Source organism: Pipistrellus kuhlii, unplaced genomic scaffold, assembly GCF_014108245.1.
Source record: "Pipistrellus kuhlii isolate mPipKuh1 unplaced genomic scaffold, mPipKuh1.p scaffold_m20_p_11, whole genome shotgun sequence".
Classification (NCBI taxonomy): domain Eukaryota; kingdom Metazoa; phylum Chordata; class Mammalia; order Chiroptera; family Vespertilionidae; genus Pipistrellus; species Pipistrellus kuhlii.
In genome coordinates, this window is record NW_023425416.1 from 49450439 (window position 1) to 49472417 (window position 21979).

Consider the following 21979-nt stretch of genomic DNA (forward strand, 5'->3'; position numbering starts at 1 on the left):
GCTCACTGCTCCCAGTTCAGCGACTCTGACCTTTCTATGGATCTTCCTCATTCTAGGAGTCAGACAGCACTCTGACATCCCCGCCCGCTCCAGATCCTGCCTTTGCCTTCCGGCCATCATGGGCAGGATGGCCAGAGAATGTAGCACCCAAACCGGGCTACATCTGAATATGAGAGAATTTTACCATTACTCCAAGACTACAGACACACTCTGGACAAACAGGGGCGAGAACTTATTCTCATCATGGATAAACAGGGCACCGAACTTCCAGAGGAGGAGGAACCTGGTAAGGACACGAGGTCTTTTTCCTGTTTTCCAGATTTATCTTACGCGTGGACCTTCAACGACAACCCTTTGCACGTCCAAGAGGACAACAGGAGATTTGTTTCTCAGGAGACAGGCAACCTGTACATCGCCAAAGTGGAACCGTCCGATGTGGGCAACTACACCTGCTTCGTAACAAACAGAGAAGCACGGAGAAGTGTGCGAGGCCCACCCACACCACTGGTGCAGCGGCCTGATGGTAAGGGGATGAGTTCTCTTGGCGGGTGTGTGTGTGTGTGTGTGTGTGTGTGTGTGTGTGTGTGTGTGTGCTCGGTCTGGGGTTAAGCCTGGGAGGTCTGTGAGCGCCCCGCTGCCCTCTGGTTCAGAGTAGCCACACCATCTAGGAGTGCAGAGTCCATTCACAAATATGTTGGCCATCATAAACATAACAGAAATATTCTGAAACTCACCCAGTAATGCCAAGTACATGATTCTGGGTAGACAATGCCATCTCTTCTCGGGCACTGGAATTGATCTGCTTTGCTTTGCTTAGGAAGTATTTTGTCAAAAAATGCTATTGGGGAGTAGGGGTGTATGTGCACGCATGCATACTGCCAAACTTATTCATTGAATTGTTGTATTTTTAATGAACATGGGCCACAGCTTTCCTCTGGTGCCTTGCCTTTCCATCTTTGTCTCTTTTGTTCACCCTTTAGTCACCTGACTGACAGAACGGGGGGAAATTCACAACCCGGGGAAGAGAGAGAGCCAACATTAGTCATGAGCATTGCAAAGAGGAATGAGAAGCCAGACGCATGCTAACTCTTGTCTGCCCAGAAACACACTGCAGATGAGCTGTGTAGCTTAATCAAGTCATTGCCGGTGCAAGACGGAGAGGACAGAAAGCGTAAGGAAGTCATCCAAGTAGAAAAATCCCCAGCAGACTCTTTAATTAAACATGCACAGTGGGAGAGGTGCCCACAGAAAGTCGGCTGGCGCATTTTATGTTCAGATTCTGGAATTGACAGAGTTTATCTCCTCTCAGAGGAGTTTAGCAAAAGCAAGAAGATAATGCTAATGGTGGCCACCTGGTGATGAAACTGGCTGCACTCAGGGAGTTCTCATGAGAGATCTTTTCTAATCACTGGCCACCCAACAGGTTTGCGTGGTCTCCATTCAGAACGTAGCAGCCACTAGATTTATCCGTGAGCCCAATGTCTCCCTTCAGGGAGCGCCCCGATCCTGGAGGGAGGAGCTTAAGGTCAACAACATGCATAGAAATTCTACTGTTTCTTCCCTCCCCACCCCCCTTTTTTCTGTTTCCCTTTGTTTCTGCTTCTCTCCTTCATACTCCCCTTCTTCTCCTACCCCTCTCTCCCATCAACACATTCTTGATAACAAGATCAGGAGCATTGTGTATCATAAAAGTTGTCACTCAAGAAATGTCAGATGTCAAGAGAATGGAAACTGTGACACCCTTCCCCATTCAGGGGAATGACACAATACTCTACTCATAACCCTTATGAATGTTCAGAACGATCAAGACCTTACAAATGAGGTATTTCCATTTCCACGTGTTTTGTAATTTTTGCCTTTGGCGCAACTGATCTGGCCACCAATACCTGCTTATTTTAGGAACCCGTCACTCCAGTGAAACAATAACCAAACTCTTAAAGAACCTCTGTGTATCTTCGGTTAAATGAATGAAGCCAAGGAGGGTAGAGTGGAGACACGTTGCTGCTGGTCCCAGCTCACCTGGCAGCTGGCACATTCACAACCACCAGACCGCGGTCTCACGCTCAGCCTAGCCCATGCCCACAACGCCTCACTGGACATTCAAAAGCTATCAAAGCAAACACACTCTTATTTGTGTATAGCAAAGCTATTGAGCAGTAAATGCTTAATAAAGTGACATAAGAATATGTATATCTCTGTTTATCCCAACTAGCGTGATCACTGAACAGGTTTTGTTGGGGAAATGCTGATACTTTTGGATTAAGGGCTGCTGCCTCAGACCTCTCACTTTGTTAGCTGACAATTTCCTTATTCCTGAGCCAACCTGGTCCCCGGGAGTCCCAGCAAAAGAGGCAGAGTGGAGCCTCGCTGAGAGAGACATCTTGGTAACCCGGGAGCATGGCGGATGCTGTGTTCAGTTCTCTGTCGGTCACATTCATTCTAACGATGCTCATGTGGGACCCAGGGAAGTGGGTGGCTCTTTTCTGACACTTCCACGTCCTGGACATTTGCTTTTCAGGGGAGGGGAGATGCCGAACCACTGAAACGGTATCATGACTTTCTCTTGCTCCCTGTCAGTCATGAAAGTATAGCCAAGTATTGTTAATTGAAGGACAAGACACCTGAATCTGGTTACTGAAGCATGGACTTCATGGGACACTCCTGTTTTCCGTTCTCCAGAACGCTGCTAGCTCTTTTGATGTTTCACAGGTGTGATGGGGGAATACGAACCAAAGATGGAAGTGCGCCTTCCCGACACTGTGCAAGCCACCAAGGACTCGTCCGTAAAACTGGAATGCTTCGCCCTTGGAAAGTAAGGTTGTTTTGTTTTGTTTCCTGGTGTTTTAATTAAAAAGAGGAAAAAAAAGCACAAAACTTTTTGTGCTTCAAACATTGCTTGGAGGTAAATTACCAAGCAGATTTGAAATGCTGGGGAAACGAGCAAGTTTCTGATTGGAATTGAAGCAAAATGCCGAACACTCTGAAAACGATGGGGCTGCCGCTCTCCCCTGAATCGCTGTTATTTCTGCCAGTTTGACCCACTTAGGCAGCAGCTGCATGGGAGTAAGTGGGCTGGTGTGTCACCGAGCCCTCCACACACCCGCCTGCATCCTGTCCCACATCCACAGCCCCAGGTCATCCTGCTGAATTAACCAGCAATAATTATAAATGAAAGCCTGCACTGAAGTTCCCCAAATAAGACTAATTAAGGGCCATTGTTCACGGTGGACAATTAGATTGAGCCACACCTGTGGGAGTGGGCGTGCTTGGTGAGACTCAGATACCTGTGTATCAGCCAACAGGGATGCTTTCAAGGCGGCCAAAGACTTGCTTTTTGCACGTAACATTCAGACACCGCTTTACTTTGGGGGACGGGCCAACTTCATTGCTATGCCTGCAGACACCAGTAGTCCAAGAACAAAGGGGTACATAGGGTAAGGTAACCAGGCGTCCCGCTTTTGGCGGGGCAGTCCTGATTTTTAATGATTTGTCCCGCGAGACAAATTGTTCAAAATCGGGACTGTCCCGCCAAAAGCGGGACGCCTGCTCACTTTAACATAGGGTCTAGATCCGCTGTTTCTAAACATGAGTGTGCGATGCGCCGGGGACGTGCTTAAAGTGAGATGTTGTAGGTGTAGGTCCCAGGCAGGGCCACTCCTGTCCACAGACCACACTGGCCAGGCACTGGCCCTTGCTGGCCCAGTGAGAGCTCCCGCTGAAGGCCACCTATGCTAAGGCGGTCAGCACATTCAGAAACGGTGCTTAACAGTCCCAACTGCGGAAGTCACCACTTAACGTGCCCACCTTGTTCTTGGGTAAATATAGCGAGCCCCCCAAACAGTGCTGGTTCATAAAGCTGCTAGGTTCCTTCCTATTATACATGAGGAATTCTGTAGATATTTAAAGTTTTCAGCCTATGCGTTTTTCATGTATTTAAAAGATTCTATTTTATTTTACTCAGTATGGATCCCACAGTATTTGTCTAATGATTACTGGTAATTGATTGATTAAGTTAAGGAAGAGGAAAACAGGGACTTCGTGTCAGTTTTTGTTTGTTTGTCTGCCTTTTAAGGAGATATTATGGACTTTGACCATTTTCAAACTTCCTCAGAATTTAAAGCTATAATAAAAATACATTAAATGTTTGTTAGAATACTTTGAAAATTAGGTGATTTATGTAAAAAAGAAAACTAGTGAGATATAGCATCCGAAACAGATATCAATAGCTTATTCTATGATACTGAACCTCAGGAAATGTGGATTCCTGAAATTAAAAAAAACAAAAACTCTTCCATCATAAATTACTAACAATTACTGAGGCTGGTTCTCAAGAATCCCACACAAGTAAAAGTTGTTAGGCACGTCTAACTAAGAACGAATCTGCTGAATGTTATCCCCAGTACTGTGCAGGGCGCACCCTAGCTTTTGACGTGTGAGGACGTGAGGCTTCCATTGAATGAGTCACCTGTTCGGTGTCAGCTTCCATGAGGAAGGCAGGGCAAGGAACCCCCTCCACCTGGCTTCAGGCTCTGGGCTTCGAACATTCCAGCATCCAAGTTGACGTTTCAGATAACTGATCTTAAAGTCGGGGAGGCGGATTCCATCCCCAATTTTCTCAAAAGTTTATGGGGCCATCAGCACACGCACTCAGGATCCCTGCGCATGTCCAAGAGGCGGTGCAGGGACACCACCCCTAAGATTGCTTGGAGAAGAAAATGGATAATACGCGCAGGAAACACAGCACGGGCTGGGCTTGGAGGCAGTAAATGTTCACCGAGTTCTCCTCCAAAGCACCAACTCCGTTCTCTTTCTGTGCAACCAGTGCCAGAGCCGCTGGGGGTGGCAACCTAGGAGTGAGGTCTCAGGGAGGAGACAAAGCTCCTCCTCTCCTTGGGGACCCTTTCTGCTCTCTCCACAGCTGCAGCTGCAGGGTCTGCTCTCACGTAGAAAGAGGAGCAGATGAGGGGCCCGCGTGGTTAATTAACATGGTCTGAATTGCTCACCTCTCTGAGCTACTAACTTTCCGTATTTCTATATTTTATTTTTAAAAACTTCAAACCCATCACAGAGATGCTGAAAGAGCAATACCTGGATAATCATGTCAATCACGTTACCTCTCACTTGAATTGACCAGGTGTAAGTTTTTGCCGCCTTCCCACCACCCGTCCACACATACGCACCATACGCTCACACAAACATGTAAGCCATACATGGAAAGAGAGGGCGATGAGTAATGACAGGCTGCCCTTTGGGGCATGTTTTGCTATGAAATTGAGGGGCGGGGTGAGGAAAAAGGCAGAGCCAGGAAATTCACCCATCTCATTTAGAGTTTGTGGTTTGTCTTCTCTTTGCAGATTTAATTGGTAGTGATTTAAAGTGCTCACACATTTTTGGGGGACACCTTCTATTTCCTCTGTTCATTTCCTTCTTCGCCCTTCTAGTATTCCCAGCACACATCTATTGCTCCAGTTGCACTGGTGCCCAGTTTTGGGATGTTCTGTTCTGTTTTTATTTGTTGTTGTTGTTGTCATTCTGTTTTGTATTAACGTTTTAGTTCGGAGGTTTCTATTGCTGGTCCTTCCAGGTCACTCTTTTCCGGGTTCAGTCCACAGATGAGCCTTCTGAAGGCTTGCTCCTTCTCATTAAACTGTTTCCTGTCCCCAGCATTCCTTTTTTTCCTTCCTCAGAATGCCCCATTCTGCTCACATCGGTCCTGTGCCCCTGCTTGCCACCTGCCTTTTCCATCAGAGCCCTTGGCACAGTCTCCAGAGTAATTATTTTAAATTCACAGGCTCATAATCCAGAGCATTGCCATGTTTGGGTCTGGCTCCAATGCTTGCTTTGTCTCTGCAGACTGCTTTTATGCACTTTTTATTGAAACCTAGACATGCTGTCTCGGGTAAAAGGAACTAGGTAACTGAATTTTAGAGTGAGGTTTATGTTTATGCAGATACTAATAACATGTGGGCTGTGCTTACAGTGTACTGTGGCTGCTGCACCAGAGGTTGGCATTTCCCTGCTGTCTGCAGGTTTCCATTGTCTCCCTGTCCTGTTTGGGTTTCTCCAGAGGCTCTTCGTTTGTGGAGTCTGAGGTCTGTCTGCTGTTTTCCTGCTGCAATCCCCACTCTGCTATGGAGCCCCCTGAGGATGTGAGAGTCACTGTTTGCTCATTCCATCATCCCTGTCACCTGTGGGTCTGTTTCTATTGACTGCTTTTTCTCCTAATCATGTTTCTCATTAGTAGGTAATCTAGTAATTTTTGATTGAATTGTCGACATGAACATTATGCTGTTGAATGCTGGACCGTGGTGTATTGATTCCAGGTGTTAGATTTTATTGATCAGAGTTAAGTTACTAGGAATCTGGGTAATCTTTCTATGGCCTGTGAGTAAGCTTCCTTCAAGTAGATTCAGAGTCAACATTCACTTGCAAGCTGGTTTATGACTGAGATGCACCTTCAGCTCACTGAGTCTCTCCTGTGGATGGAGGAGGCTGTCTTCCATCTCTGTCTGTGCACTGAGAATTCTCTGCCTCGCCTGGCGTGTCCCTCTTAGGCGGACATCTGGAGCTCATTCCATTTGTGGTCCCATCCTCTCCAATACCTACAACCCCAGTTCCTCAGTCCTCGGTGCCTCCTCACCTCAGTGAAGCAGGCATGTCCCATGTCTGTCCTCCCTCCATATTCTCTGCCCTGGGAAGTGCCTGGGGAGAGAAACCAGGGACAACATGGGCTCCTTTTGGAGACCACGGTTTGTGCCCCCCGCCCCCCCGCATTGTTTCATTTCTAGATCAGGTTTGTTTCCATACATTTACCCAGTTTCCTAATGTTTGCAGCAGGAGAGTATGTGCAGTCCCTGTTGCACTAACACAAATTGAAGCCTGGGGTTGATTTAACATGGTGATGTTTAGGAAAATGTAGACCTGGTTTGGAAATCTAAATCTCACTGGTTCTGACTTCATAACCCACACCCATAGCCATGGTATTTATATCAAATTTTAACATGCAAATAAACTCCTCCTGTGCAGATAAAGCTAGCACCCCAATTATGTACATGTTTCCCTTACAAAAAGGCTTGACAATTTTCAGAAAAATATTAAAAAGATTTTATCTGTTGAATGGAACCATGGAGATATTTTCTATTTATAGTCTCTGCAATTACTACTATATCAGCAACCAGTACATTTTAATTTTATGTACTAATGATTTTAAATTTTTCAAAAGATAATCTTTTTCAAATTCAATTTTTTTTGAATGAGAAGAAATAAGTGATTCCCCAAAAAATCAATCAGGGCTATCGAGAAGCACATGTCCTACTATTTTATGTATGATGATATCTACCATCTATAATTATCTGGTATAGACTAGTGGTTATGGCTCAGTGGTTGAGCATCAGCCCATGAATCAGGAGGTCACCGTCAATCCCTAGTAGTAGGCAGTAAATTGATGATGTTTCTTTCTCAATGATGTTTCTATCTCTTTACCCCTCCCCCTTCCTCTTTCTAAAATCAATTTAAAAAATTAAATTACTATTTTTTAAACCTGGTATAGAGGATTAGAGAGGAAACACAGTTTTCTTTCCAGACACCACCTTAGGAGGAAGCTGCTAATGTGTGGGCAGGGAAGAGGGAGAGAGGGAAAGTAAGGCTGGCAGGAGCATGTATGCACCCTGGGAGGTTGGGCAGCTGCCATCCGAGGCTTGCCTGCGCCTTGGGCCAGCCCTGGGCAGCTGGGAGGCTGAGGAAACTAAGAGACACGCATGCCTACCACCTGGTGGGGCTGAGGGGACTGGGCACCGCCATCTTGTGGCTGTGGGCACCACCACCTTTGAGGGTGTGGCATTCAATTAGCATATTCTTTCCTTATTGGCTGTGGGTAGCACCATTTTTGTGAGGTTGTGAAGATCAATTAGCATATTCCCTCTTTATTAGATAGGATTATAGCAAACCTCAGATACCTGCTTCACCTTCGGTGGCTTTGACTTCTGGGGCGTGTCACTTTCTGTGCTGCAGTTTGTTGTGATCACAGATTTAACTCTCAACTCTTCTCATTTGTTTCACGTGGCAGACTCTTAATGATCTGAGCTGCAAATTAATTGCTTTGTGAGGCACCCTGAGAGGCTCGGGGTGTGGGTGCTGTGCAAAGGCAGGCAGATTGGCTGGCACCCCTGTTTCCTTGGAAGCAAACACAGGCCTATGCTCTGGGTATAGAAATGAAACCAATGTCCCTCGTAACTCTCCCGCCACTGGCAAACAATACCACGGATTTCCTCTCTTCTCCTTAATTTAGGAACTTGGCTGTCAGTGCGCTGAGAGGTAAATAAAATCCATAGCCCCACTGCGTGTCCCCGTGTCCCAGAGCCTTCGTACAGAGGGCTGTATTTATGTAAACATGTATATATATATATATATATATATATATATATATATATATATATATATATATATATGTTCTCTTTTCTAAATTATGGGGGGGGAATACCCAGCTTGACTATTAATGTCAAGCAGTAAATCTGAAGTCTCGCCAAGGTGTTTCTTGGTGTTCCGGGACTTTCAGAGGCCTGAGCAGACACCTGAAGTTTGCTTTTCTCCTCACACTGGGGGCTTCCTGCAGGCGGCAGCCCAGAGAGGTTCCTGAGAGTCCTCAGGACACCAGGGTGACCACAGTGTTGTTCAGTTCCACTAGGTACATTCAGACTCTTTAGGCCTATAATGACTGGTGTAAAATCATTGGCAAGGCATCTTAAAATTCCCTAATTGAACATTTATTTGGCTCATTGTATTGAGTAGCTAGAGAGCAGAATATTTCCCCGGAAATATTTGCCCCCCGTGTCCCGGAAGGTATACTGAAGCCTAGTCTTTCTTTTATTACTTCTAAAATATATGTTTTTAATGATTTCAGAGAGGAAGGGAGAGGGAGAGAGAGACAGAAACATCAAGGATGAGAGAGAACTGTGGATCGACTGCCTCCTTCACGCCCCACACTGGGGATCAGTCCTGTAACCCGAACATGTGACCTGACCCGGAATTGAACCGGCACCTCCTGGTTCATGGGTCGACGTTCAGCCATGGAACCACACCCACAAGGCCCTGTCCCCATCTTACAATCACAATAAGCAATGCAGGAGCCTCCTTTAGGGGCAGGCCTCACATTCTCAGGGATGTCCCCCTTTGTCCTCTTCCAAAGCCTGCCAGGTGCCATCATCTCTGGTTGCAGGTGAGGATCCAGCTGTGTCTCAGAATCTGCCCATGTCTCCCTACCCTGTGTCAGTGCCACCGTGATCAGGAGAGAATGGCTGTGGCCCTCAGTCCCAGGGGCAGCCTTGGTGGAAGCGCAGACCAGTGCCTGCTGACCAGCAGCCTCTCCCCAAGGGACCTGAGTGGACACTGGCCGCCCCCAGGGTCCCGATGACATGCCATCCCCCGGCAGAAACGCCTCCTCCCTCCGTGCACTGAGCTTGCTTTTCTGCAGAGCTCGCGGATTTATCCCTATTGTGTCATCGAGGGACAGCTCTCCACTCCAGGCTCCGTATGAATATTTCAAGCCGGGGAAGCGAAAGCAGCTGGCCCAGCAGCCTGAAATGTTAACAAAGGCTCTCTGCCCGCTTCCTTTCTCCGCTTCAGTCCCTTCGATTAAAAATGGCCACTGACGGGATTTTCTGAAATGAGGTTCGAGTTCAGAATAATCCCAACGTAAGCATCTCTGAGAACGGGTTCTCTGGACCAGCTTCTCCTCACAAACTCGGTATGGCCTGGAGTTAAGCTGTGGATAATGAGGTTTAAGAAATCCAGGCAAGAAATAGAAGCTTTCTCAAACGGCACCAGTAATGAAAATTCTATTTATGGGCTGAAAGTATGGGATCGAAACACAGTTCCGACGACTGTGTGGAGAGCTTTCATTTAACTTCCAATTAAGGCTGAGCTCGGCCAGATGGTTAACGAATGTATCTCCATCTTTGATAAAATGACTAGAATGCTCACTCAGGAAAAGCATACGGAAGGAGAGAATGGAGTGTCTGTCCCTGTTTAGGGTGACACTTATTTAAGAAGCAGGAAACCAGAGGGGTGTGGAGGAGAGAAAGAAAGACAAAGAAAGGAAGAAAGGAAGAGAGAAAGAAAGAGGCAGGGAGGGAAGGAGGGAGGGAGGGAGAGAGGGAAAGAAGGAGGGAGAAAGGAAGGAAGGAGAAGGAAGAAATGATTGGAGGACTTTGCTTTTATAATCTGTCCATTTTCACAACTGTGAGGAGTCTCGGTTCAGGCCGACTTGGTTTAGAAAATAGGGAGGAAATGAGAAAAGGCTTTGGCAACCCTCCCTTTTTCATCCAAGGTCCGTGAGGGGCTCAGCTCAGGGCTGAGAGACTCCGCATGAGAGACTTGCTTCAGATTGGTTTTCTTTGCTGAGGTTTGAATCCAAGCTCAACTTCTACCTCATATTTGTGAAGATAATAATAAGGGGGGGGGGGGGGGGAGGGTGGGGAAGGCTGTAGCTGAAAGGGAGATGTAGGCAGAAATTGCAGATGTCTATAGTTAGGATGAGAGCACCATTTATTATGAGTTACCTTCTAACTAGTGGCCCAGTGCAATTAAAAGGGGATTAATTAAAGGAAATATTTTGATATTGCTATTTGCCCTTTCTCTATAATAGAAGTGTCAGAGATGAAAAAAAATTAGTAAAATGTATATGAAAATCTTCCTCCTGTCAGAGTCTGGGGCACACGGCAGCCTCAGGTCCTCTGGCCCAGTGCTGTGCAGGCGGTGCAGCCTCAGGTCCCCAGTCAAGCCACTGGGGTGGGGGCGTGGCCTGAAGTCCCCTAACCCATCACTGGGGCGGGGGCGTGGCCTGAGGTCCCCTGTCATTCTCTGCCACGCGGGAAAACACAGCCTGAGGTCTCCCATCAAGCCCTGCTGGGTTGGGGACACAGCCTGAGGTCCCTAGCCTGGTGCCAGGGCAGAGGGTGCAGCCTGAGGTCCCTGGCCTGATGCCAGGATAGGGGGTGTGGCCTGAGGTCCCCTGTCAAGGCCCAACAGGCAGGGGGCTCAGGCTCAGGTCCCCTGCCCTGGCTCAGCACCACACAACCTCAGGTCCCTGCTGATTTTGCTCCTTAAGGCTAGTTAAGGGAACTTGGCCTTTGCTGTGGGTGCCGCCATCTTTGTGATGGTGTGATGGTCAATTTTCATATTCTCTCTATTAGATAGGATGGCTTTCACAGTAATCCCTCTCTTGAAAGCCCCTCAGGGCTCTCCACTGCTGGGTGCATTTTTCACGTGGCTTCAGAAAAGAGAGAGGGTGAAATCTAAGCAGTTTATTTGGTGTCTTCATGGGATTCTCCCCAAAATGGGGACTTGTCCTTAGAATACATATGTGTGTTTAAGTTGCCTCTGATTTGCATTATTCTCTCTGACTCTATATATAGTCCCATTACCAGTAATAACAGAATCTCAGCCTCCTTGCTTAGCAGTGTCATAACAAATCTGACCACATTCTCACCATTTAACTAGTATCTATGGATCTTACAAAACTGCTTGATTTTTTTTCCCCACTAGAAACTAGTGAACGTGAAATGTGGCCACAGTATGTACTTGATAAGGCTTAAATTGAAAAGAAAAAAAAAGTGTTTTTTTTTTGTTTTTTTTTTTTTTTGTTTTTACTGTTTGAGTGATTACTTTTGCCTAGTGGAGCTGCTGTGAGAATTCCCAACTATCTCAACTATAAAACGGGATATCCAGAAGGAATACACCAAATCTTGTAGTTCAATCTCACAGACAAACATGAGCCAGGCAGGTGTAGGACCCAGGTGTTCAAAATCTACCCATCAAGTCCTCGTTGACAGAAATCAGCAGGAGTATAACTCAAACAGGCTGAGGCCAAAAAGAGAACCACTGACAAACTGAAACGCTCCGAGGGAGATTTTTGGACAGGGCATGGCTTGATTGATGCATGTGAAGAATTCTACGTTATTCCTTTCCCTTTGCCTGAGCTTTGGCCTTCACGGATCCTCTCTCCATGTGGGGAAAAGCTCCATGTTCATATCCCACAGTCTGAACAAATTCCTATGAAAAAAGGTTTGCTCTTCCGAAAGCCGTCCCAGAACCATGTCTGGCGCCTTTGATTGGGTGGCCGTGGCTCCCTGTGGACCAGTGACAGTGGCCACCGTGCACAAGTCCCTGATGCAGGACCTGAGTCACGTGCTCTGTCAGTTCGGGCAGCTGGAAGGGGGTTGTCAGGAAGGGGGGTGGGTGCTCACCTTGAGGATGGAAGCCATTGGGACCTGGGAGGCTCAGGGACTTGAAGGGGCACTGACATTCCCTCCTGCACTGTTCCCCTTGGAATGGGGTCCCTATGGAGCAAGGGGTGGGGAACACTTTTTTCTGCCAAGGGCCTTTTGGATATTTATGACATCATTCGTGGGCCATACAAAATGATCAACCTAAAAATGAACCTGCTGTATGAGGTCAAACATTTATTCTACTCATCCCTCATGCCTTGGCAGGGACAGACCCAATGATTTTTCAGGCCTCCTGTGGCCCGCGGGCCGGACGTTCCCCACCCCTGCTCTAAAGGACAGGCACTTCATCCATCCAGGCAGCGATGCTCACCCAGGGAGACTTTGGTGGCGTCACTGAGTTCCTTGCGGCAGAGGGAAGTCAGAATAGCTGAGGTTGGTAGGACTTGTTCTTTTTGCCCCCACGCAACATGGAGACTCACATTCTGTGAATCCATAAATGCCAGAGCTACCAGAGGAGGGTCTTACCATAGCTTTAGGGGTGGTGGTGAGGCAAAGAAGCCGGGACACAAACCCCAGCTCCACTGCCTTCAGTTACAGGGAGAGCCAGTGAAATTATATCTACGGGTCATCCACGTACCTAGTACCTAACACACTGTTCTAGTCACCAGTAGCTATTGGTTGTGACAGTGTTATAATCATTATCATTAAATATCAAACCCTTCCGTTACTGGCTCAGAGATTTAGATATTTAGTTAGGTGAAAAGTTGAGCTCTGTCTTCTCAGTCAAACTAATGGACTATGATATAAGCATGGAACGTACTCTTTCCTGAAATTACTTTTTGTCTGACTGCCAGTGATCACAACCATTTCTAGTTGGATACTGTGCTCATCTTTGTCATAGACCTCAGGGATATGTCATAGACAAAGAGATCAAAGGCCAGCCATTCACACAAATATCACAGCCTCTGTTATTTCCCTTTGCAAGTAAACATTCTTAGAATGTTTCTATTACGTGGATAATGCATGTTCACTGGAGGAAAATAATGGAAAATGGAGGTAAACAGAAAGTGGAGAATGAGAAATATCCAAGGCCTCCCAACGCAGGGGTAATGACTTCTCACATGTTCACAGACGCATGATGTGTGTTGAAAAACTGGACAGCTCTGCGTCTAGCATGGAGTTCAGACTTGGGGACGAGGCTTCTGTGTGAACAAATTCTGCAGAAATCCATTTTCCTGTGTGCCAGTTTGGTATTCCGTCCAGTGAGTGGACAGAAAACCAGTTATCTGAGGTTAATTGTGGCAGGAGTATGCCATTTTACTAAAATGTCAACCTCATTTTATGCTAAGTGGGCAAGGCTTTTCAAAAAGGCAGAAACTAAATGTATGATAATAGTGATTTTGTTTTGTGTTACAATTCAAGGTTTGTAATTATCTGGTAATTCTGAAACAATAGATGAATTCAAACATGGACTCGGGCTAGGTTTTCTGACAATACCTGAACCCCTGTATGACTTTGTACACTGACAGCATCTGCGGCAGGTCCTTGCTTTCTCGGGGGCCCCCGGTCATCAGCACCCACTTTTGGCCGTGGGCTCACCATTCCAACTCCACAGATTCTTGCCACCATTTTTCCAAAAGTCACTTTTGTCAACTTGAGAAAAATCCTGCTTCTTCTACAAAGTTGACACTTGGGCTTTGCAAAATAATTATATTATTATTAACTCACAACATCTCAAATATAGATATGTAGATCACCTGGCAATCTCAAAGGGAATGAAGAGGGGCATGCTTGGAGGAAGGGAGAGATGTTAATGTACATGGATGGGGATTGGTTTTATAAATGACTAGAGGCCCGATGCACGAAATTCATGTAAGAAGAGGCCTTCCTTGCCCTGGCTGCTGGCACCAGCTTCCCTCTGACACCCAGGTCCCGGGCTTCCCTCACAGCCCTGCCTTCGCCTGGAAGGACATCAGAAAGGATGTCCGGTCTAATTAGCATATTACCCTTTTATTATTATAGTTTGTCAGAGAATGTGGTCCTCTTTTGACTTTATATTAAACAAGTAAAAGTGGGGTCTTCTAAGCCACAGACTTCTAAATTCACTCTTCATTGTCAGACATTAAATTTACATATTAAAAGTATAGTCATGTTATACTGAAGATATCAGATCCATGATATTAAAGCTACATTCCTATAAATAAAGGAACTCTTTGCACATTCTAACAGGAAGACAGGGTACCGTGCAGTCATTCAGAGATTACTGCTGTTTTGGACTTGGTAAAAGAGGGTGAGGAGTACTTTTTAAGGCTCACGGAGCGTGCTCTCCCAATTCACGTGGGTCTATCACAATACCAGTCCCCTTGGTAATCTAGCTCACCCATCACCTACGTCCTCAGTTGCCTGCTGGGACCAATTTAGCTTTAGAGGAATCTCCCTCTTTTTTAGAATCCGCAAATACAGACAGCGCTTGCCTCCTCCGAGATGCCATGTCCTTTGGGGAATTTCCTGAGTGTCTGTAAATTGATACCATCTCAGGGCCATCTCTGCAGCCTATTCCCTCTGTTTACATTCTTACAATTTACAAATAGATTCATTTTTTTATTATTTGTGTATGGCACACCACTCCACTAACCTGTCAGCAGTGTGAGGCCAGAGCACATGTTTATTCTGTTCAGCAATTCATTCTCTGGTCAGAGCGCCATGACTGCGCGTGGCAGGCCCTTAATGAGGTGTTGTTACAAGCGTTGACCAAGTGAGTGCAAGTGGTCCCATGACCGGCATGTGAGCCTCCAGGGGGGATTCATGGATGGTTTCCCTGAGAGTTCATGTTAAGGACCCTCCCATTTTACCCTGTTGTCACAAGACCGAGCCGGATCCTGTTCTAACGAGGTGTAACTGTTCAGTCCAGTCCCCGATATTAGTTGGAGGAGGTTGGACGGAAGCCCGTTGCCAGGGAAAGTCAAGTACAGCAAATCCCAGGCTACCCTTGAAATCCCGAACTTTCAACAGGAAGACGAAGGCTTCTACGAATGCACTGCAGGCAACCTGCGCGGGAGGAACCTGGCGAAGGGCCGGCTCGTTTTCTACGGTGAGCTCCCGGCGTGGCACCTGCATGCGGGCATGTGGAGCCGTCCTGTGAAGTGCAGCGTGGCAGTCACGAGCACGCTGTGGAGACATGTCCTGGGACAGGCGGGAAAGCCACGGGTCCGGGTTGGGATGCAGGGGCGAGTCTCAGCGTGGTCTGTGCAGGCCGTGGATTAGTCTAATTGCCAGGCAAGATCAGCCGAGTCCTGTGGAGGCCACAGTCCTTGATAACCGGAAGCTCCATGGGATCCACTTACTTCCTGGAGGACAGTCCGAGGTAGCCTGTGACGTCCTTAATTACAGGAGGAGAAAGCCACAGGAGCATAATGCTGAGTGTGGTTGTCAATATCCATTTCTGTTTCCCAGATTTTGCCTGCCCATGTGTAGGTAATAGAAAACCACAGTCACGACTTCATTGAAAAATAGGTTTGCCTTGGTTGCCAGAATCTCTCGGGCACGTAAGAGAGATGATAAACGCACGAATTCCCTAAAGGCTGTCTCTGTTTCTCCCATCCGGCCAAGATACAACATTTGCATTGAAGTCACTTATTTTTTTCATCAACTAAACTATAAAATAGGCCCCGGAATTATCAAAATGTTGGGTGCTTTTCAAATACTCTCACCTTCTGGATTACATTTAATATATCTTTAATTTAATAATTCTATACTAGAAAACTTTTGGAAACTCTATTTGCACATGGCCCAAAATGCCTCTCTCTATGACATGTTTGTAGATGACCTGTTACTAATCATCGATAAAGTAATTGGAGAAAAATGCATTTTTGGTAACTAGCCATGTCAGCAGCATTGCTATCGGCTCCTGGGCATGCCACTGGAGTGTCCTGTGGGGACCAGGTAATGGGCCTGGCTAGATTAGCTTCCATTTCCTCCCGGATTTCAATTTTAACCTGGGATGAAAACTACCATTTTATATATAGAACATGATTCCCTCGTGATTAATTCTGTACGCCTGTATGTATGTGTGTTTACCCTTCTGTATTTATTCTTCCCAATAGCTCCTTCGTCTTAAAGGGAAGTCTCTGGAATCTGGCATCTTTTGTAAACAAGATAATGAGGACGTGACTGGGAGTTTTTGAGTGGCACCAGGCTTCTGAGCAGGAGCTTGTTCTTAATAGCTTTCTCATTTTTTTCTGTTAAATAGACAAAGATATAACCAAGAGGTTGAGCAGGAGGTCTCTATAAATTGGAAATCAATAGTAAAGTGACCCCTCCTACCTGGACACAGTGGCTGTTAGCTTAGAAGTTTTCATAAACGCAAGCTCCTGTAACCCTCACAATAATAAGAGGCAGACATAATTTTCAGTGACATGACAGATAGGAAGCCTTAGGTGAACTGAGCAAGCTCTCATGGGCCACATGGGTCAGGAATAAGATAAGAACTGCCAACAATCTTCCAAAATGAGGCTCTTCCCTTCCCCCTGCCCTCCGTCCTCAGCACGGCCACCTGTGCCCCTTCACGGGGATCTCACCACAACCAAATTAGTTTCAAAACATTAATTCATGCCCCACCTGTTTCCATGAATGACAGCCAGGATAACCCTACCTTCCCCCTGAATAACACGTTCACATCAATGACCCCAGGTGACCTCTGCCTCATGACCCTCCTGACCATGTAGAACATCTTCTAGTTAGAGATAAGCTTTTGGAAAACACATGCCCAGGACTAAGTCAGGTGCAGAACCCACAGCCACTCCACAGTCCTTAATCCTGGCATGAGTTTTATCTGGGGTGTGGAGGGGGAGAGGGGGACGGGGGGCGGGGGGGGAAGAGAGGAGGGGCAGGCAAGGGAGGGAAAGGGTTATCCTCCAACTAAAGTGTGTGAGGCTCAGATTGGAATTATACTTCCAGCAACTGTGTTTAATTGTGTCTGATATAGATGCACTTACTTTTAGTGAATTCAGGACAAGTGTAATCGGTGGTCTTTGCACACAAAGGATTCACATTGGGTCTCCATTTTCTAACCTGACCCACGCACTAATACTTGGCCTGGCACTATTATCTGGCCTCCTTCTGCGTTTGGACCCTTTCCTACACCCCCAAGTTGTCAGAGGCCCACCGAGAGCGGCAGCATGATTTCTGTGGCCCCCACGGAGGCCCAGCATGTCCGGGGCTTCCGCACCTGGCCGGCTGCCTTGATTGCTGCCGACTGGCAAGGAGCAGGGCGCCTCGAATAATCAGCCGACTTGTGAAACGGTCGCTCTGTTTCTCTTTGCAACAGCCCCTCCGGAATGGGAACAAAAAATCCAGGACACGTACCTGTCCATTTATGACAGCTTGTTCTGGGAATGCAAAGCCAGAGGAAAGCCCAGGCCCTGGTACACCTGGTTAAAGAATGGTGAGCGCCTGGGTGCAGAGGTAAGCAAAGGTGCCCACATCAGAACTCACCGACTCTGGTGGGGAAACTGAGTCACAAGCAGTGATAAGTACTGACGTTGAGGGAGTGTGCAGTAGGTGCTGGGGAACGTAACAGACTCCAGATACCATATTTTCCGGTGTATAAGACGACCCCCTAATTTTACAGTTAAAACATAGGTTTAGGCCTATATTCACTGTATAAGAAAACCCCCCACTTCCGAGGCAACACCAGTTCTTTTTTTAATAGACCGCCTCTCTGACTCTGGCCAATCCAAGCAGGCTTTTTATGCATGCAAATTATACATGTTCTGTAACCGAAGCTACACTGTGTTCTAGTAAAAAGCCTGCCCAGATTGGCCAGAGTCAGAGAGGTGGTCTATTGAAAAAAGAACTGGTGTTGCCTCGGAAGTGGGGGGTAGTCTTATACAGCGAATATAGGCCTAAACCTATGTTTTAACTGTAAAATTAGGGGGTTGTCTTATATGCCGGAAAATATGGTATACTAATTCATTTAATCCTTAAACTCAAAGGGGCTATGAATAATGTCCCCATTTTTCCCATTGAGGAGACTAAGGGGAGAGAAGACTCATCACTTGCAGAGGTCACATACTGTCAGCAGTAAATTTCCATCTAGGCACCACCACCATCCTCGCCATCACCGTCACCATCACCGTCATTGCTCATGTTGACCAAACTCTCCTCTGAGACAGGCCCTGTCACATGTTCCCCTCCGTATCTTATTATATCCTCATGCCAGTCTTAGGAGAGACGCAATGATATTTCTTTATAGAGATGAACAAAATTGGCTTCAGAGAAGTTTGGCCTCGATTCAAGGCCATGCAACAGCTAGGGAACGTTGGGATATTTCTGAACTTTGTCCACCTGGTTCCGGGACCCACGGTCTTCATCTTACCCAGTATCATGCTTTCCAGAAAACAACAACTCTATAAGTCCATTTTTCTGCATTTTCCAATCTCACACATACGTTCTTCTACAATTCACAGAAAGTGAGGCAGAGCTGTTTCTTTTGCAGCAAATTATCCAAATAATTGTGTTAACTCTCTCTTTTGCTTTGCACGTTTTCTTGCATGAAAAAAAAAAAAAGACATCTGCTGTTTAGAGGCCGAACATAATGACGCTCTTTGTTCTGGCTTCAGTGGGACTTCCCTGCATGCCTTTCGTCCTGAACACCCTCTATTTCCTCAGCGGACTTGTTTCTCTTCAGAGGATGGTACTAGGGATCTTGAAATAGTTCGTTTTGAGGTATAGTTGTGATGTTAAATGATTTCATAATGCACACTCAAAACTGTAACTCTGCACCCCAAATGGCAGTCCGTAACGGGTCTGGGCTGCATGAGCTCACTTATAATTGCCTGCGGAAGAGAAAGTCAGCCCCCGCTATGTATGATGTATGAGAAAGTTACCGAGTGATCCACCCACGTCTTTTTGAGGCCTTGTGAGGAGAAGGCCAGGAACTGTTCTAACTCGGATATCCGTGTCTAATACAGCCAATAATGGGACTAACTGCAATGGCGATGTTCCAAACTAGACCCTATATAAGGAAATGTAACATGCACGCTATGTAGATAATGCCCATTTCCACAGGAATGAGGTAACAGAATACATTCAAATGACAACGGGCATATTTTCATTTTATTTTTTAACTTCAGGGTCCCTCTGTGTATGCGACTCATCTTCATAAGCATCAGTTCGCATCATAGCACAGCGATTGGGCAGACGGTTCCTAATCGGCTCTGATGAAGAGAATGCCCGCATTAGCGTCCCAGCCTCTTTACATGACTCCTTTTTTTATTAGGAAAGAATTCAAGTAGAAAATGGGACACTCACCATCACTATGCTTAATGTGTCTGACTCCGGGGTCTACCAGTGTGCTGCCGAAAACAAACACCAGACAATCTATGCAAATGCGGAGCTGAGAGTATTAGGTAAGGCCTTCATGTATAACCATGAGATGCGGAATGAGATCTGAGCAAGCCGTGATTAGACAGACTGTAAGCCCAATGCTTCTGTGAATCAGAAATTGCTTTTCCCTGGAAACAATGGGGACATGTCGAAGTTAGCTTCTGAAAAACACAGCTGATTCTTATTCTGGTTGGGGAACCCGCTAGGGCTCCGGAAGGCGCCGCCCCTGGGCCCACCCAACCAAGAGGCTCCTCCAAAGCTGGTCCCAGCTGAGGTTTTGAATTTAATCCAGAAAGTTCCATCAGGAATGCTTTCAGCTGCAAATAAAAATAAAACAGAGGAAAGGAAATCTCAGTGTACAGTGACTTCACAAGCAGAGGTTCCCTTTCTCTCTTCAGGAGAAGGTCAGGGGTGATGGCCGAGCCTGGCACCATGGTGATCTCATTCTTCTTTAAAAATGTATTTGCATTGATTTCCCAGAGGAAGGGAGAGGGAGAGAGAGATAGAAACATGAATGATGAGAGAGAATCACTGATTGGCTGCCTCCTGCAAGCCCCCAACTGGGGATCAAGCTTGCAACCCAGGCACATGCCCTGACTGGGAATCGAACTGCGACCTCCTGGTGCAAAGGTTGAGGCTCAACCACTGAGCCACGCCAGGGTGGCGGGCTTGGTGCCATTCTTTACACGTTCCTCAGGCTGCAGCCTCAGGTTCTGGGAGGGCTGCTGTAGCTACCAACACCAGGTCCCTGCTCGAGGCGAATGAGAGAGGCAGTGGAGCTGACGTGTCTCCCTCTCCTTAGAAGAGGAAATCCAGAGTCCCTGAGCATCCCTTTTACGTCAGCCACCAGATCCCAACCAGGGGCCGCGGGGCAGGATTGGTGGAGTTTCCCACAAGTCGCTCTGCTTCTTTTCGCGGTGGCTGGTTCCTTTACTGAGTATTTACACAGTGCCGGCCTGGGCTGCAGGGGGAGGGAGCCAAGCACAGTCCCTCGAGAGCAGCCATCGACAACCGAGGGTCCGCGGGTTATTGCTGGTCCGAAAGGCTGATGACCGCTGCCTAGGGCTCGCATTCCGCAGGTTAATGATGTGAGCGATTCAACAGGTTTCTAAACATTTTGTTTTTCAGCGTCAGCTCCTGATTTCTCCAAAAACCCCGTTAAAAAGACGTCCGTGGTTCAAGTCGGTGGGGACGTGGCCATCGAGTGCCGGCCGCGGGCCTTCCCCAGGGCCACCGTCGCCTGGAGCCGCGGCGCGCAGGGCCTGGGGCGCAGCCGCAGGTGAGTGGCCTCTGTGGGTTGTCACCGTCTGGAATGCGTGGCCTGTGAGGTCTTCCCAATGCCCTGCCCCAGGATCACCCGCCGCCGCTAACCCGGGGACCGGGAAGTGCCCACAGGGCGGAAACGCCAAAGCACCGTCCAGAGTCCAGAGCTGAGACCCGCTGCAGAACGTGGCTGCCGCACGTTCGGGGCAAGGGCTTGGAATATATAGTTTCCGAACTCCTTTAAGACCACTTCTGCCATCTGGCGGGAAGATCTGGCGGGAAGGCTTTCCCTGACACACACACCCACACACACACACACACACATGCACACACACACCCCGCGGAGGAGGAGATGTCACACAGGGGGAGGGAGACTCACACCTGCACCTCTGGCCTTTCAAATGCTCACAGGGGTCCGCTCCCCGCAGCATTAGCTCCGCACCTGAGCCAAAGTCAGAGCTTCTGAGGAGAAGGAAGTGGTTTCCTCCCAAAAGACCTGGGGAGATTCCTGCCGCTGGGCGAGTTTTGACAGAGAACAGGGAGGGAGGGAGGGAAGAAGGATAGGAGGAAGAAAGTAAGAAAGGAAGGAAGGAAGGAAGGATGGAAAGGAGGAAGGAAGGAAGGAAGGAAAGAAGGAAGGAAGGAAGGAAGGAAGGAAGGAAGGAAGGAAGGAAGGAAGGAAGGAAGGAAAGGAGAGAGGAGAAATTTCAGTTCTTGACCTTGGAAATGCGTGTACAGGGAAAAGTACCGTTTTACTCTGTTATGAAATTTCTACATGGTCCTGTCTACTTTGAAATGTCATTGTCACTAACTCTCGCTTCCAATAAAGAGTAACTACGTGGGGATGGCTGAAAAGGCCCTAAAGGCGCCTGTTTAAAGGAATCGCACCGCATTGCCTACTTACACGAACGGTGCCATAGGTACAGGGAGACGGTTTCCTCCCCTCCTGTGTCAACCCAGGCAGCGCACGCCGCGGCCAGGAAGGACGAGGCCGCGGTGTGAGGCCCGGTCTCCATCCCCCGGGCCTTTCCTGCTGTGAGGATGGGACCTACTCAGCGCCGTCCGTTCCAAAGGGCTGTTCTCAAAGGATTTAACAGACTTCACAT

At 47.4% G+C, this 21979-nt stretch overlaps 1 protein-coding gene across 2 annotated transcripts in view; it reads left to right on the plus strand.

The window, feature by feature from the left end:
- CNTN6 (contactin 6) overlaps window positions 1-21979 on the plus strand; it is a 123411-nt gene that overhangs the window by 54455 nt on the left and 46977 nt on the right. The window contains exons 5-10 of one of the 2 annotated variants that reach the window (XM_036432111.2): window positions 320-523; window positions 2710-2812; window positions 15131-15315; window positions 17551-17687; window positions 19504-19633; window positions 20739-20889. In XM_036432111.2, coding sequence (XP_036288004.1) covers window positions 320-523; window positions 2710-2812; window positions 15131-15315; window positions 17551-17687; window positions 19504-19633; window positions 20739-20889 — 910 coding nt within the window. Of the gene's footprint in view, window positions 1-319; window positions 524-2709; window positions 2813-15130; window positions 15316-17550; window positions 17688-19503; window positions 19634-20738; window positions 20890-21979 lie in introns of those variants that run through there. The other variant, XM_036432116.2, reaches the window with a different exon arrangement.